An 18,700-nucleotide genomic window follows, 5' to 3' on the forward strand; every position below is an offset into this window, starting at 1 on the left:
TTCGGCCTTGATAATTCGTTAAACTTCAGCTAGACCTGCAGGTCAGTTAACAGTTTACCTATTCAACCTAAGAGAAATGCACTCGACCCATAGCAACGGAGGACAACAAATTAAAAATGTGTTTTCTGTAAAATGGTGCATGTCACTACATACCCACTTTATGTTTGGCACACTGCTGCAAGCCATGCACAGTACAACCTTTATTTTACATTTACTGCAAAGTAAATGTTAAATGAAAGTTCCAAACATCTCTTGTAAATGCTAGTCGCCCTTCATAAGATCTACTCAACTATGCGAGTGGGCGAAAAGACTTTGCGAGCTATAGACGAGTGTCTGTAAAATGTAAACGGTTAGCTGCATGAAAGGACTCAAATAGATATGATAAAAAAAGACTCTGAAAATAGTTTGGCCAGTTGTTTCCTGCAGGTTGTAATATATAATACAATCATAATCACAAAGTAAAGCGATCTCTAGAGGCTAACAGTGTTTGATATTGCAGTAGATCTTTAGATGTACACACTGGATAGAACTATTGATCACTACTTTGCATAGGCATCTAGTTTGCTTTGTCTATTGATTATGTAAGAGGAAAGAAAGACTAAGGAGAGTAGATTGCGTAGCAGGCAGAGAACTGGGCAAACTAGGTGGAATATTGTAGTTTGTGGTCCTCTAACTTTCAGGGTACCTGGTATAATGCAACAGGGTCATAAAACAGAATGTCAATGAGTATGGGTTTGTTCATGGGTTGAGCACTAGTTGCAAAATGTATGTAACCTGCAGGTTACAGAACTGGGTTTGCCATCAAAAGAGTTTTGATCATGTGATCATGTTAATTTTCAAAAGAGTTCACTCGTCAATATGATGCATCTTCCCCAAAAAAATGAAATATAGTGGACACTATGAAATAAAGATACACAAACCTAACCTTTACTGTAACGCATGGAGATGATGCAGTGTTTTTCAGTATCAATACTGTTATTGTGCATTATGTAACACCTTACATTTTAGGAATGGAAATGCATTACTGTCTTTTTAAAAAAGAAAAAATGTTGACACATAGTGGTCTTTGCCAGACAGGATATAGAAAGCTTAATTAAGGTATCATCCTGATTTACTTCTGGTTTGCAATTATTTGAAAAATAAAAATAAATTCTTGCCTCACACTCCCACACATGCCTTTGGCACTTAAGAGTGGAGGGGATGATTACTGCTGCACTTTCTCTCTATTTAGCACTTGAAGTGGACAGAGTGAAGAGGGTGAAGATAGCATCGAGGGCAAGAAAGGAATGCAGTGTGAGCCGTGTTTTCATTGAAGAGGGCAACTTAAATAGCTAACTTTGCTACACAAGTGCCCATTTGATTAGCAAACCTCCAGATTTGCAAAGCAAACGGCTATGCGACACTGCTTATTTTATGCCTTGGTGATGGAAAAGACACCCGGCAACCAAAGCACGCACAGCCACAAACACACAAGGGACATACCCCATTGCCGACTCTCAACGGTACCGTCGAGCATCAAGACCCATGCGTTATCTAGGAATAAAGCTTCAGGTTCTTCACTGTCCTCTGGGCCATCGCCTCCACTTTTGCCTCACAACAGAAAACCGAAAGTGAAAGTCAATTCGTACACCAAACATAAAAAACAGAGAAAATACAAGAACTAATTAAGGCACATGTTAGTGCTTCTCTGCTTAAGGCGAGGTGGCCGAAAAAGTCTCAAAAGACAGAGTTTTCCATCCCATTGGACACCCTCTCAGGGGCCATGGACCATAAGTATGTCACTCCCTCCCAGGACACCCTTGTCATGTCAGGCTTCCCTCCCACATGCAAATATACACCTGAACAATTCAATACAATTCTAAGGAGAATTTCTTGTTTCATAGACTTCATGGACAGACATCCTGACCAATTAACAATTCTTAAAGATGCCTCACAGCCAGGGGCATCAGCACAGCCACACCCTGCAAAAAAGTCTCGTCTTGATCCACAGCCTAGCACCTCTGCTCTAGGCACTCCGGCCTTGACGTTCCAAGACACCTCTCAGACATGCCAAGACCCCTCTCAGGACTCGTATTATGGCATTTACATGATCCAGTCGCCAGACCACCAGGACCAGCTGGTAGCAGATTCACCCATTTACATTCAACTCCAGTACAATGAACTGGTACTAAAGGAAACGCAGCATTTTAATATCGACACTCGGGAGGCACAGGTCGACAAGAACTTCATGGAAGATATTCTAGGGGACAAAAGGTCCGCCACCTAGTTTATACCAATCCTGCAGTCTGTGCAAAGACCTATCCAACCATCCCTACTGGCGCCTAGTCTCACGAGGGCGGTCAACCGTAGAATAGAGAAGCTATTCAGGCCCGCGCCCACAGACCCCCACCCACACCAGGAAAAGTGCAGGCCACTCCCCTGGCATCAGCAGAAGCCCCACCAGACAAGGAGAGCAAAAAGATATATATATATATATATATATATATATATATATATATATATATATATATATATATATATATATACTTTCGGGAGAAAGGTCGCCTCCTCTGCATCATACCAGACCAGAATCGCTAACAACACTACCTTGTTGGCTAGTTACGGCTGCCACAAATGGGATGACATAGAACACCAAATAGAAGCCGTCCCAGAACCACTAAAGGCTCAATTACTGTAGACTATTTCAGAAGGCAAGCAGATCTCAAACTGCATCCTAAAGAATAACCTGGATGCGGCAGATTATGCAGGACACATCAGAGTGGAGGGAGCGCTCATCAAGCGCCATGCTTGGCCTAGACAGTCAGGGTTCAAGCTAGAGACTCAAGCAACCCTCTTTAACATGCCAGTGGAGCCAAACATATTGTTCTAGAAGGCCGTAGAAGATGCCCTCAAGAGTGCCAAGGGGGAGTAGGACACTCTTAAAATACCTTGGACAGTTGACAAATAAACCATATTCCAATGTGGCTCCCTAAACTCTAGGAGATTTCGTGACCACGGTGTGCAACGTACCTCAAGCTACTCTCAAGGTCAGACAGTCCTGACCTTGGAGCCAGTCACAAGGCCAAGGTTCCCTGTCCAATTTTCAAAGAGGAAATAAAAGGGGCCGATGAAGGGGCAGAACCCCACCTGGGAGAGGCTCGCCCCCTCCCAAACAATGACACACCGTTTCAGGTCTCCTCCCATGCCACTCCAGTAGGTTGTCATTGTGATACTCTTTAAAATGCTTTGCCAAGGGATATGACTGGTCATTGCTCTTGATAGCACGGATATGTTGCAACACCCTCAGTCTTGAGCTTACACACCGTGCTCCCTACATACCACTTCGCACACAGGCACAACAAGACATAGACCACATATTGTGTTTTGCACGACATCTTGTCCTTGATCTTGACCATGTGCTTCAACACTGGATGTGTGTAAGTGGTACAATTATGAGCATACTGGCAAGCTGTACAGTTCATACATTTGTGAAAACCTGAACCAGATGTCTGTATCCAGCCAGCACCAGGGAGTACAGGATCCTTATGCAGAAAAACTTGATACTAGTAGGTCTCTCACTGAAGTAGATTGTCTATACGTAGTGCTTTGATGCTTAGATAAGACCTTTGCTAAACCCTTATCAAGTCCTAACACATTCCATTGTCTGCTGATAATAGTTCTGATACTTTGTGATGATGACTCTCATCTCCTTATTGTTCATATTCATTCCATCAACCTGATCAGTGTGCATACGTATTTTTCTGTCATGTTGTTTTCTACGTTTTTATAATCGCGCATTGTTGTGTAATGCAATGAGTGAATAGTGATTTTGTGTTTAAATGACTGACTTTTGATATGGCAATGCTTTCTGATGCAGTTCCAGCTTAATCAGATATATTATTAAAATGTCCTGTTTTTTAATCCATCTCTATAGCATGTGCATATCTTACATAACATATGGTTATTTCTGCCCCATGCAATAAGATGAATTGATTGATTTTTTGTTTCTGCTTCGTGCATACCCACTTACCACTTGAGCTATCTGGCAACGCAATAGCTCTGTGACCTGTGAACTTGTGTACCATGACTTATCTTTGAACCTTTGTTTAATATTTAACTAGTCTTGGCTACAAGTCCAAACTGCCCATACACGTGTGTCTGACCATTGCCCTTTACACAACTGGGAAGGGGTTTTCCAGCCATTTTGCTAGCAACCGGCAAATCTCCACTTCCGATCAGAACTCCTTCTTTCATACATCGTCTTTGGGTGGCAGGCGATCGCATTGCCAAATGGATGCCCGCCCTGGACCTAAGCCATTTTGTTATTTCTGAGACAAAACTGTAAATGGAACATTTTAGTTTTGGGCATGTTCAGCGTCTGTAGACGCAGCTAATTTGCTGGCTTCATCCGTTGAATTGTTTGAAGCATCTCCAAATGTTTGCCATGCAACTTTGCGCCTCCTCTCCCACTGTCTTTTACAGGCTCACAGAAACATGCCATTTTTGCATATTAATATACATAAAACATTGTCACACGTGCATCAGCTGCAGCTAATTAACATTGATCAGGTTTTGCTATCTTACTTTTCTAAACAATCTCAGATGCTGAAATGTAAAATAATCTTGCCATTCATTGGGCCTCATTACGAGTTTGGCGGTAGCCATGCCGTTTTTAGCGGTATGACTACCCCCAAACTCGGGTCCGGTTCCCGGGCTATTCCGACCTTTGCGGACCCGGTAATTTCCATTCACGGAACCCGGACCCGGTACGTCCCCATTCCCATTGAGCCCCCAAAGGGGAGGATGCTAACAACAGACCTGTTAATGACAGGTCCGTTGTTAGCATCCTGTTCTGCTTACAGGTGCCGCGCTGCACGTCTGTTCTGGCCGGGCGTACAGAGCGGGACCCGCTGCAGAACTCGTAATGTGGCGGCCAGTATGAAAGGTGCCGGTCCCTTACTGGCACCGTTCATACTGTGGCCGCCACATTCGTAATGAGGCCCATTGTGTTGTGTCCTGAACACAATAGCTGAGATTCAAATCCCACAGCCGAGCTCTGGTACTGTGATTTCGAGGTGCTTTTAATCCCTTAAGTGCCAGACTATTATGTAAGTCTATGCAGAAAGGACGAGCTTAAACGTCCTTGGCACAAAGAGTTTTTTAAAGAGTTACCTTTATCATTATGTAATTCAAAACTACACCTTATACATGTATCATAATTGATCAAAATCTGTGTATGTATGTTGTAGGGTATGAATGGGAAGCCTAGTTCATGATATTTCATCATGAAAAACATTAATCGAACACATTATCGGCTTCCCAACTCTAGAATACCATTCCACTGGATATCAAATCCACACCTACCTTCCAGCCTTTCAGAACTAAGGTCATCACCTGGTTACTCAACAATTAACCTACCATGATTGAATGCATACCTACTGCAAGAATGTATTTTGCACTATGTCAGCATATTATTGTCTATGCACTAATTGCTGTCCTGTCAAGTATACCTTTGCTTCATCACTGTACAATTGTGACCTACTTTGCCTGTTACTCGAATGTTAAGCGACCATATACCCTTGGGTCAGGTGCGCTATACAAATTAATAAACAAACAAACAAACATTACTACGAGAATCAGTCTACTTTTTAGCCAAGCCCAAATAAGTTCAGGCAGAATTTCGGAACTGAAACAAAACCTCTGGTAAACAAATAAATATGGGTCCAAATGTAGGGGAACCCATCATTATCACCAGCATCTGTAAGTATGCAGAAGACCAGAAGAATGGGAGGCCATCCAGAACAACCACTACCTTGGCTAAATGGGAGATTTTAACCAGGAGTGGTCAAGTGATGTGACCTGCTCGTAGGGCAAATGGAATGCATATAATGGGAAGGGAGCCTTAAACAACTGTATTGTCATTGGTTGTGGTCAAGGAAAAAAACAGAGATAAAAAGGCACATTACTCATCTTTAGCACCATACTGTTCTACACCAAGATGGAACCATTCAACCATCTCAACCCCTTCAGTTTAACCAACAACACCATGATTAACATCCACAGACCCAACTTTCCCACTGAATGCACCGCTCCCTCACTCTTGCACACTCCTAACTGCCACTCTAGACTCATCAGACTCAGATCACACACTCTAACCCTGCACACTAATACCAGCCCTAATCCTGTTACCCTTAGAAACCTTAGACTAGGAACTCGCACCTCAGGCAGATTCAACGCGCACCACTCAAACTAGCACTACCCTATGCTCAATACTATAACACCACCAAACACTAAAACCAAACTTTACTCTAGAAAACCACTCCCTAAGTTGCCAAACGATCTCCACCAAACAAATTCAACCCTGCCTCACACTATAAATGCACCCTGCTTAATGTCTGCTCCCTTACCGCCCATGCCATTGAAGTCAACAACCTTATCTTAAGTCAAGACATAGGGCCTCATTAGGACCCTGGTGGCCACGTAATGAACGGTGCCGGTAAGGGACTGGCACCATTCATTACGGGCCGCCCTATTACGAGGACTGCTAGCGGGTCCCGCTAAGGAACATCTGGTCAGACCAGGCAGCAGTCCAGGATGCTAACAGGCTAGTCATTAACGGGCCCGTTGTTGGCATCCTCCCCATTCCCGAATGGGAATGGGGATGTACCGGGCCCGGTAAGTCCCCTTTTGCGGGACCCGGACCTAGTACCCGGTATGGGGGTAGCCATGCCGCTAAAAGCGGCATGGCCACCCCTCCATACTTGTAATGAGGCCCATAGATATATAGGCCATCACAGAAACATGGCTTCATGAGGCATCCGGTGCAACCATCGCGCTAGCCCTACCCCCAGGTTATTCTATCCTCGGACAGGATAGACTCACTAAAATTGGAGGAGGGATCGCCCTGATTTTCAAAGAGGCACTACCCGTTAGGCCTATACCCCACACCAGGGAGGGTAATGCAGACATACTATCAGTCAAACTATCACTATCTCCCAAAACACTTTAAACATGAATGTCATTTACAGGCCACCAGATCTCCCGGCTGACTCCCAAGGACACATCACACATCTACTTACTGAAAATATTTTTTTTAAAAAGCACTAAAACCCTTCTCCTAGGCGACATCAACCTAGGATTTAGTGACCCTCTTGACAAAGCTGCCACTGCAATCACCAAAGACTTGACCGATCTGGGCTTCACTCAGAAAATCACAACCTCCACCACCGCCAAAGGCTGCACCCTTGATTGGATGGTTGACCACAATGTGACTCCCATCACCTCTAACACTACTTAACCCTGGCCAGACCACAACTGCATACAATTGACCATACCCACAGCTCCAAGTACCAAAACCACCACACATGCTCCTGCTACCCTAGCAAGTAGTGCTAAAAAAGTTAAAAAGCTGAGAGCAGATAACCTCCAAACCTTACCTTGACACCCCATGCCCAGCACCTCCTTTCTCGCAAGGCCCAAACATCCTAGCTGATATATTTTAGGACACAATCTCTCAAGAAGTCAACACCATTGCCCCACTAGAAGATAAAAAGGAAAAAAAAGTATTTTCACTCAAACTTCTGGTACACTGACGAGCTCCAAAACCTACGTAACATCAAACGCCAGACGCAAAATAATTGGCAGGCTAACCCCTGTGACACTGCCAAAGAAAGCTTCAAAACTATCGCTAAAAAGTACAAAGATGCCATTTTTATTGCTAAATCTGAAGCCTATAATAGACGAATATCCGAAGCTAACTCCCATTCTAAAGAACTCTCCACCATCTTTAATGAACTCACAGACCCTCCAATATGCACGGACGATATCATTAAAGACGAAGCTGTGCACGGACGATATTAAACATGAAGCATGGTGCAACAGCATGCAAGCTGCTATGCTAAATAAAATAGACATGCTACAAAACAAAATTCTCAACCACTACAAAAGCCAGACAGCATAGACTCTGCCCAACAGCAAACTGATCAACTGCCCCAAATTCGCATAACACCTCAAACCATCACAATGTAAGGGTATTGTATGTCTCCCCCCCCCAAGATTATTAAGGATTGTGCCAAACCTCTTGTCCCCCTCCTTACCGCCTTTATCAACTCTTCCTTAAAATCAGGCATTGTTCCCAACAGCCTTAAAGAGGCCTGGGTATGCCCCCTCTTAAAAAGCCTACACTAGACCCTTCCCAGCCTAACAACTACCGTCCCATTACAACAGTCCTGTTCCTGCTCAAAATACTAGACAAAGCCACACACAACCAGATTCAACTTTATTTAGAAACCAACTACATCCTAGGAAAAAGACAGTCGGGATTTCGCAAAGGGCACGGAACTGAAACCGCTCTGTTAGACCTCAAAAATCAAATCCTAGACAACGGTAAGCCCGCCCTCCTCATCCTCCTAGACCTATCGCGGCCTTCGATCTCGTGGATCACAAAACCCTCACCACACACATCACACATGATGCACACTTCTCCGTGCAAGCAGCTACCTGGATCACTTCCTTCTTAGAAGGTAGAGCAATGAAAGTCTTCTCCAACACAGCTAATGCAGCTCCCACCACTATTCACTGTGGCGTCCCTCAGGGATCTTGTACTGCCCCCACGCTATACAACCTCTTCCCTAAGCCCCTTTTTGATAAACTGGATGCACTTGGGATCGCATACACTAACTATGCTGACGACACCCAAGTGCTCCTTCCCCTAACCGGTTCATATACTCAAGATGCCACAACCCTTCAGCAAATCTATGCCACTATACAAGCCTGGATGGCCACTAATGGCCTCTGCCTCAACGCAGACAAGAACGAGATTCTTATTCTTGACCAAAAAGCTACCTTGGCCAAACTAGACTGTCTCTACGCCAACTTCAATATCGACAACTGCATCATTCCGGTGCTATCATCTGTTAAGACGCTAGGTGTCCATATAGATGTTACACTGTCCATAAACAAGCAAGTCAGCGCGATTGTCACTGCCTCTGCCCTAAGCACCAAACTCATCAACTCCATCAAACCCTTCTTAACTAAGGATAACTGTCTCTCTATAGCTAGAGCTACCATAGGAGCAAAACTTGATTATTGCAACTCACTACTTGCCGGTACCTCCACAAAAAACATAAACAGACTCCAAATCACTCAAAATAACTCACTTAGAGCAGCCCTTAGCATACCTAAAAGAGACCATATCTCCCAAGCAAGAAAATCTGTTCACTGCCTCCCAGTCAAAGACTGCATCACATTTAAAATTCTTACCACCACACACAAATGCATCAACCTCACTGCACCTTACTACCTCTCAGGCACCCTATCTAGGTCCACCTCTACTAGGCCTACAAGAACATGCTACACCAATCAACTCACCATTCCGTGCGTCTACAGAGCTAATGCTGGAGGAATAGGTTTCCCATATCTAGCCCCCAAGTTATGGAAACCGTTCCCCTCTGCACTCGGAGCAGAAACTTCTCTTCCCTGCATTTCGCAAAAATCTGAAAACTGCTCTCTTTAATTAACAAGGCTGAAACACATGTATGGGGTTGCTGTTAGTACTCTTGTTCAGAGGAGAATTGCCTATCATTTTGGTGCTGGACTGCCCCTGGGCAGGACAAAGACTTCTTCTTCTTCTTCTAAATTACAACTGATATGCAGGGAAATGTCTTCTCTGTGAAAGGGACAGTGAGCTTAAGACTTGGTAGAGTCTCTCCCAGGGGTTATTCAGCCAAGAACAGGTCATAGGGCTGTGTTCCTGCTGGTAGAGAGATTCCCAGAACCCCCTTCCATTAGTTACTTTTGACACACTGACTGATCTTTAGATTCTGCAATATTTAATGTATTGTTTCTACTATTAACATAACCACTGTTTTTAAGAAATCGTTTTTAGATTGTAGAATTTTTAGTATTGTTCTGCAAATAACCTGTAAACTAATTTTAGCCTCCTGCCACTGTTTTATTTTCGTATTTGTATTGGTTTACTAGGCTAAATCTACTTTTTGGAGAATTGCTGCCTGCCTAAACAGTTAGCTGATTGGAACTACAGTTCCCATCAACACTAGTTTCAGGGGATACATTTTTGCAAATCAGGCACATCTGTGCTGCGTCCTGCGGTGTAGCGGACGCTCTGCAAGAGGTGAGCTACTTACATCTTGTTTATATACATGATGGGTCAGACAAGGAAAACTGTCCACAATACTAGAATTAGGATGGCACTTCTCAATACTAGATCCATAGTTAAATATGCTTCCCGAAGTTGCAGATCTTATCATCGAACATGACTTGGATGCTATATGTGTAACAGAAACGTGGTTTTCCATGGTAGCAAACCATAAGGCAACTCTAGCAAGACCCAATAGTTACAACAAGTTACAACATTTATAGAGACGACAGAATCCAGGGCAGGGGTGGGGGTATTACCATTATTCTTAAAGATGCTTTTAACGCCCACATCTCACCCTCATTAGTAGACTGTGAATCTCTCCTGTTAAAAATTGGTATCGATGCTAATACTACCATCAACATCTTAAATATTGCCCGCCGTCATGCAACGCTGCCTCTGGAGAGCAAATAACTTTGCTCATTAATAACTCCTTCAAAACAACCTCACATACCCTTAGTGATTTTAACCTGTGAGATATGGATGATTGTGACAACAAGGCTCCTTCACGGATTCCCTTGATTTTGCTCAAACCATTAGCATGTTCCATTTAACACAGAATAACACAATGCTAAGAAACAGAAAAGATCTCTGGCAAGAACATGGAAGAAAGACCCATGTCCTGATACACATGCCAAATACAAAGCTGGAGCCCTCCACTTTAAAAAAAGCTTTGCTCTCCAATAAGAAATCGCACTTTGAAATTAGAATCAGTAATCCAAATGCAATAAAAGAGAACTCTTTTTTTAAAGATCTTAAAGAGCTTGAAGGGGAAAAAAAGAGGGAAATCACTCGATTCAAGCTAGCGATTTATGTTGCACGGAATTACAAGTAGGTTACTTTAACATTAAAGATCCATCAAATTAACCTAATTTCTGTGCATCAGAATGCTACTAATAACTCCATCAGTCGAAATGACACAACCTGCACTGTTTCCCCTCTTGATTTTATTGCACCGTCGGAGGAGGACATAAAAAAGATTGTCTTAGAACTCAAACCTACATCATGTGTCTCAGATATTTTTCCTTGAAGTCTTATTCCAGATTCTATTCACTTGCTTGTCTGTCTTCTGTCTAAAATTGTTAGTTCATCCTTTAGAACATCTGTTTGTACCTCCAGCTTGAAAAAAGTATGGATAATACCTATTCTAAAAAAAAACAGATCCCGGGAATGTTGTTAACTATCGTCCCATTACCAACGTCCCATTTTTATTGAAGATATTGGACAAGATTGCTTACTCACATCGCCAACAACATGTTGAAAGACACAGCCTTCTAAGTGCTAGTCCATCTGGATTCCGCGCCATGCATGGCATGGAGACAGACCTGATTGACCTGCGTGCAAACTTGGCGGAAATAGCAGAGAAGGCCATTTTGCTCTCCTGCTTTTGCTAGATCTGTCGGCTGCTTTTGACCTGGTGTATCATTTCCTCCTTTTGGGCAGGATGAGACACCAGGTTGGGTGTTGTGAAGCCACGATCTCTTGGCTTGCATCATTCCTTGGCCCCAGAACAGCATGGGTGGCTTTTGACAACTTTAAGGCCCCTCCGGAGACCCTCTTATGCGGGGGTCCAAAGGGTGCATGTCTCTCGCCTATATAACATTTATACCCACCCGCTGTTTGACACGCTTGATAGTGCTGGCGTCGTCTACACCAATTATGGTGACGACACCCAGCGTGTCCTGGAACTTGATGGAGACTATGGGCCTCATTATGAGTATGCCGGTCCGGAAACACCGGTGTTGGTGTTTCCGGACCAGCATACTACGACTCTGCCTGCCGGAACCGCTGTGTCCGACAGGGCAGACCCTGCCGGACACAGCAGCGACGGTACGCAACAATGCCGGTGCTTCCATGTTCCCCATTCCCATGGAGTCCGCGGGGGTTATAATACCCCGGTGTTTGCGGCAAGTGTGACGGACAACCCACCGGTAATACCAAGGCGGTTACCAATGTACTCGTAATGAGGCCCTACGAGGCTGATCTTTTTCATTTGAACAGAGTCTATGATATGATCCAGCACTGGATGACTCATTCACTGGTGCTGAATAACGATAGACAGAACTTATGATTGTAGGCTCGCCTCACCGAATTTTAAAACTTAAAGCGCGGTACTCCCATTTCCTTATCTCACACTGTCCTATTGCGGTCAGTTCCCATGTTAAAACTCTTGGTTTTACACTAGACTCTGTTCTTAACATGAATCAACTCGTTTCACAAATAGAATCCTCATGTTCATACAATACACTTTTGAGCCGGATGAGCCTGATTTGTCTCTGGAACGTATGGCCTCATTAGTTGTGGTAATTCCCGCCTGGATTATTGTAACAGCCTTTTGACAGGCACTTACAACAAAAAAAACAGCCTTCAGGTAGTCCAAAATAATGCAGTCAGAACAATCTTAAATCTGGGCACGTGCGATCATGTCCCTCAGTCAAGACGAGGATTACACTTGCTGCCTATTCGCTACCGCTTTTCTCATAAAATCTTGACCTTGTCATATAAATGCCTTACCAACCAAGTACCCAGATATCTGGCTAATAGATTAAGAATGAGTCTTTCTATTCTCTTAGGGCCAGCAAGCAACTTAAACTTTCTGTACCCCGGCATAAAATGAGAAACTTTGGTGGCCCGTGTTTCTCCGTTCAGTCCCCTATTCTTTGTAACTCCATACCTGTCCGTATCCGCGTCGCATCCAGTCTTGCAGGCTTCAAAAAAGCTGTGAAGACATTCTTTAATTCCAATGATTAGACTGGAACTCTTTCAGTCTTACTGTCCTGGCCCCTTGTATTGGCCCTCTTTCTTGCTGCGCAATGACGCCTTTGCACGTGTTGCGTCTTATAAAAATTCAATAACATAACACTAATATGTCATAGTGGGATTAACATTTTATAGAGGAACGCTGGACCTATCGACGGAATCTCCATCTGCCAAGTACTTGGTAGGTACCCAATGGCTTTCACATAATGGCACTTAATGCCATTATGTAGCTGAGGGCTGAAGGGGGTGAAGGTGCAAAACATTCCCTGGGTAGTTGTCATGTTGTAATGTTCAATTAATGGAAAAGATCATCACGTGTCAACCAACCCTTTCACTGCTCTTTGTTAAATAGAACGTTTTATTTGTGTCTTTGTGTGACCCTGTGACATAGGTTGGCAGAGTATGTTTTGTTTCAGTCAAACAATATGTAGAAAAGGGGATCAGTATGCCACTGTATACTAATATTTTCTTAAAATAATTATTTTAACGAAGGAGATAATCGTGACTGCGGCCCCAATCATAACTATGAGGGGGTTACATTATTGGAAAGTGGTGGCTGTATTTGTTTATTTTTTAATTTCACAGAAAACCTTTTTTTTTAAAATACTGCTTCATCAAACATCAGTTTTACATTTTGCTGAACTTCAAAACAAAATACATATGTATATATGAAAATACACTGCCATTCATGTCTTTTTAATGCTGTTTCTCGTCCCAATACCACCTGTAGAAAGCTAACTTTCATTTTTAATCTATAGGTCACAGGCCAGAAAAAACGAAATGATAATGAATTGATAAGTGCTACAGCTAACACCCGAACAAGGCTTATTTGCAAGAAAAAGGAGCTGTTCCAGAGCGCTGAAAAGGAAACGCGCAGCCATATGTGTTAAAGGAACCAGGAGAGACAAAAACACGACTCTTTAAAAAGTGTCCTCAATCCCACATTTCAGTTGTATATCATGAAGAAGCCAAATAGAAGTAATCTGGTAGATGAATCGGAATAATTACCGGAACTGAATGCTTTCTAAATGTAAGCAAAGTGCACTGGTGAACAAGGGCCCATGCACGTGCCCGTCAAGAAGTGCAGTGTAACAGCACAGCTCGTTATCTGCATGAACTGAAACAGGACATGGCCTATATCTACATGAAGAATGTAGGGGAAAGCTCAGTTATATATATCTGACCCCTCCCCCCCATGGCAAAAGGCACATTGGTAAAGAAACCTCTTTGCTATGTGTGGCCAGAATAACATTTATTAAAACACTGGATGGGCGTGAACACAAGGAATTATACTATGATCCAGTCCACATTGGCACAACCCGATTCATCAAGTAAAGTATATGGGGCAACAAACAGAGGCTGCTCATAGAGACCACAACATATACAATCAATGGAGAAGCTACTTTTGACAAAATGCAAGCATTCACTAGAGAACCTGCAACTATTTGGAGAGATTCATTCTAAGCATTATCCATCTATGCCCTCACACAGGAATGGGTTTTGGTGCATTTTGTTATAGCGCAAATGTAGCTTGCAAATATTACAGTGCTGTATAGTAATGGGATACAAAGATATGGATGCTCTTAGGACAGTATAAGGGTAAAGTTAAAAGTATATAGAAAGGGAGGGCATAGAGTGCTGCAGGCAGGGCACACAGGTTAAGAGAAAAGGAAGCCAGTATTGTTAGGGAGGTTATGAACGTGCAGTTGTATTTCTGTGAATTTCCAACAATCTGTCTTTCCTACTTGCATTGTCCTGTTCCTATGCCTGCGCCATTGCATCTCTTCCTTGCCTTCTACATTGCCATTATGTTTATCCCAGATGTACAAATTTCAAGTTGCAAGGTACTAGCCAGGTAGGAAAATTCGCTTGACGCCTCTATTCTCCAATTGCAACAATATACATTTTCTTACTTTCCAAGAGTCAACTATCACTAGCCACGGTGCACATTTTGAGGCTTGATGTATCCATAGGAAAAGATGACATGGAAATAATCACAACAGAGAAAAGGTATCAGTGCACTGACTGTCAAAAATGCTTTAGTCACAAAAACGCTCTCATGCTGCATGAAAAAACCCACAAAGGGGAAAAACCTTATCAATGCACTGAATGTCCGAAATGCTTCAGTCGGAAAGATTCTCTCATGCTCCATAAAAGAACCCACACTACAGAAAAACAGTATCAATGCACTGACTGTCAGAAATGCTTCAGTCGCAAACACCATCTCATACTGCACGAAAGAAGTCACACAAGACATAAACAATATCAATGCACTGAATGTCAGAAATGCTTTGGTGGAAAAAAATCTCTCCTGCTGCATGAAAGAATCCACACAGGGGAAAAACCGTATCCATGCACTGAATGTCAAAAGTGCTTCCGAATTAAAAGCCAGCTTATTCTTCATGAGAGAACGCACACAGGAGAAAAACCATTTCAGTGCACTGAATGTGAGAAATGTTTTAGTCATAAAGGCAGTCTTATTCGTCATGAGAGAACACACACAGGAGAAAAACCATATCAGTGCACTGAATGTGACAAATGCTTCAGGCAAACAGGCAGTCTTATTCTTCATGAGAGAACACACACAGGAGAAAAACCTCATCGGTGTTCGGAATGTCAGAAATGCTTTAGTCGCAAAATAAGTCTTATGCAGCACGAAAAAACCCATACAGGAGACAAGCCTCATCAGTGCACTGAATGTCAAAAGTGCTTCAGTCTGAAATGCCAGCTTATTCTTCATGAGAGAACTCACACAGGAGAAAAACCTCATCAGTGTACGGAATGTCAGAAATGCTTTAGTCGCCAAAGCAATCTTATTGACCACGAGAGAAGACACACAGGAGAAAAACCGTATCAGTGCACTGAATGTCAGAAATGTTTTAGTCGTAAAGGCAGTCTTATTTATCATGAGAGAACACACATAGGAAAACCTTATCAGTGTACGGGATGTCAGAAATGCTTCAAGGTCGAAAAGTCTCTTATGCGGCATGAAAAATCCCATAAAGGAGAAAAACCTTATTAGTGCACTGAATGTCAGAAATGAATCCGTCAAAAAGGCAATCTTATTCATCATGAGAGAACACACATGGGCGAAAAATCTCAGCAGTGCACTGAATGTCAGAAATGCTTCAATCTCAAACTATAATGTGCGGCATGAAAAAACCCATACAGGAGAAAACCTTAGTGCATTAAATGTCAGAAATGAATGGGAGAAAAATCTCATCAGTGCACTAAGGTCAGGAATGCTTCAATCTCAAAAACTATATTGTGGGCATGAAACAACCCATACAGGAGAAAAACCTCAACAGTGCCCTGAATGTCAGAAATGCTTTTGTCTCAAAAGCTGTCTTATGCAGCATGAAAAATACCTTACAGGAGAAAACCTTATCAGTGCACTGAATGTCAGAAGTGCTTCGGACTTAAAGGCAGTCTTATTCTTCATGAGAGAACACATACAGGAGAAAAACGTCATCAGTGCACTGAATGTCAAAAATGCTTCAATCACAAAAACTCTTATGTGGCATGAAAAAAACTCATCCAGGAGAAACACCTCATCAGTGCACCGCATGACAGAAATACTTCATTAATTAAATATTACTACTCATCAGAGAATATACACATGAGAAAATCCTTGTCACTGAGATGAATGTCAGAAAACATTCATTAGGAACATTTCTCTTGTTCTTCATGAACCCATGGAGCAGAAAAACATTATCGGTATATGGGATGTCAGAAATGCTTCAGTTATAAAAAATCTCTTATATTGAGAGCAAAGAAAAGAAACTTGGAACCCTGTAGAAATAGAGCTAATTTGTGCACCCAGTATTAATGTTGAGTCAGAGGTTTCCTATTAAGGAAAACGTCCCATGCATTTACAGGGATATGACTGGATGATTTTGGCGGTCCAGAAAAGGTCAATCTCTCTATTCTGAACTACAGCAACAGCGTTGTGGGGGAAAGATTTTCCTTAGGTGAGGCTAAATCCTGTCCCAGAGCTGAAAAATTGACTTCTGCCATTTAACTAGACACATTTATGAATGGAAAAGTTGAGAACATAATTTCCTATGACGTCCCAAATCAGGCCCTCTACGAATTAATAAAATTGACTAATTGGTACTTAGATTGCCTTGTACTTTCAATGCTTGCCTAAATTGTTTTTGGGTGCTTTCATATTATTTAGAATGGTTGTAATGAAATTGTCAGTGTACCGTGACTTGGTGCCTCAATTTTCATTTTTTCTTTCTATAATTGAACTTGCTTGCTATATCCATTGATATCATGGCACAATATGGCACAGCCTTGCTATGAAAGTTGGACATTGATCACAGGACTAGCTGCACATATTTGACCGCTCTTTCCATGTTGGTCTAAAGAACAGGAGAATCCCTGCATTGGCAGGGACGTCCTTTCCCTCATTATCTCAGTGATTATGAAGGCCTGCAATGAAGGAAGTAGCATGTCACACCCATGAAGCATCTATGATGGTCCAGGAAGGAGGGCTGAGCTAGAAGGGTCTGGGAACTATCCGATGGGCATCCCAAATGGTGGATGGAACAGAATACCAAATGCTTGCACCCCCACCAAGACCTGGTACTATTCCACCAAGGGCATTCAAGAACCTGACTTCCAACTGGGAGTTTACCACACACACAAGAAGTGCACATCATCTGTTTGCGAACCCACATAGTCTGTGGATTCTGCTAAGATCCAAAACGTACCTTCTGCTAAAGGTGAAGACACAGCATGACCATGACTGTGCAGTCAGGCAGACATGTGTAGCAGCTCACTTCTGATCCTGGGAGGACGCGGAACACTACAGACCAACAAACAGCTGCAGGCAGGAAACGAATGTTTGCACAACTTCATAATGCAGCAGAACCACCAGCTGAGAGAAATGCTGCAATTAGCCAATGCTGAGAGGCTCCTTGTTACAAATGTAAGAGTAAATTAAGAGAAATCATATGAAAATCCAGACCCAATCCCATAATAAAAAAAACTCTAGCAGCCCCAGCCAAACACACAAGCTGGGACAAAGAGCCTGGGTGAGTCCAGAAGAAGCAGCAGCAGACCGAGAGCAGGAGGACATGTTTGTGGCAGCTTCCTGTGGTGACCTGGAGACCACCACTTGGTACAAGGTGGCTACTTTGGACAATTGAATTCTGAGAAATCTGAGGTCTAGGGGAGACCTGAGGCTGGAGAGAACTATACTGACTGTTAAGGATCGATATGTCTGGATGAGTTTGACCTGGTATTGTGAAGTGCCAGGCATTTGGCAGGACTGAACACTGCAGCAAGGAGCAATGGCGCAGTGTGCAGTGCAAGATGGAAGACACGAGGCAGAACCCTGAACACCCAGAGTCCTGGGAGAGGTTTAAAAGATGCAAAGCAAGCAACTCAACACAGAAAGTCAAGACTGTAACACCTGAAAGAGCCTTCCCAAGGGAATGTATTATGTTATGTTAAGTTAAAGATAGCTTTTCATCTTTTGGTGGGCCCCACTTTTGGAAATTGAATTATAGAATAGAGTACTCTTGGAAGGACAGTGACTCTTAAAATTGTGTTGAAAGCTTTATCTTTTGGATATCCCACTTTGTTTTGCTCATCCCAGACACGGTTTTCACTATGAACTTCATTATTCTTAGAGCTTACATAGCTCCTATATACATTTAGTCCCAGCTCTGCATTGACCTACTACAAATTGAACACACTTTCTTAAATCACAATCCCTTTGTGACACACGTATCATTGCTCAATGTCCCTACACCATTCTGTTTACCTTATTTTGCCACCTTCGCATAGTGGGAT

At 42.8% G+C, this 18,700-nt stretch overlaps 1 protein-coding gene across 4 annotated transcripts in view; it reads left to right on the plus strand.

The window, feature by feature from the left end:
* Nucleotides 1-18,700, plus strand: part of LOC138489286 (zinc finger protein 605-like) — a 223,998-nt gene that overhangs the window by 53,675 nt on the left and 151,623 nt on the right. For 2 of the 4 annotated variants that reach the window (XM_069616987.1, XM_069616988.1), the window contains one exon: nucleotides 13,654-17,017. The exons of the other annotated variants lie outside the window; for them this stretch is intronic. In XM_069616987.1, coding sequence (XP_069473088.1) covers nucleotides 14,880-15,917 — 1,038 coding nt within the window. In that variant the 5' untranslated portion in view covers nucleotides 13,654-14,879 and the 3' untranslated portion in view covers nucleotides 15,918-17,017. Of the gene's footprint in view, nucleotides 1-13,653; nucleotides 17,018-18,700 lie in introns of those variants that run through there. 4 annotated transcript variants of the gene reach the window in all.

The sequence above is a fragment of the Ambystoma mexicanum genome, chromosome 9, assembly GCF_040938575.1.
Source record: "Ambystoma mexicanum isolate Mex_15411 chromosome 9, UKY_AmexF1_1, whole genome shotgun sequence".
In the NCBI taxonomy this organism is placed as follows: Eukaryota; Metazoa; Chordata; class Amphibia; order Caudata; family Ambystomatidae; genus Ambystoma; species Ambystoma mexicanum.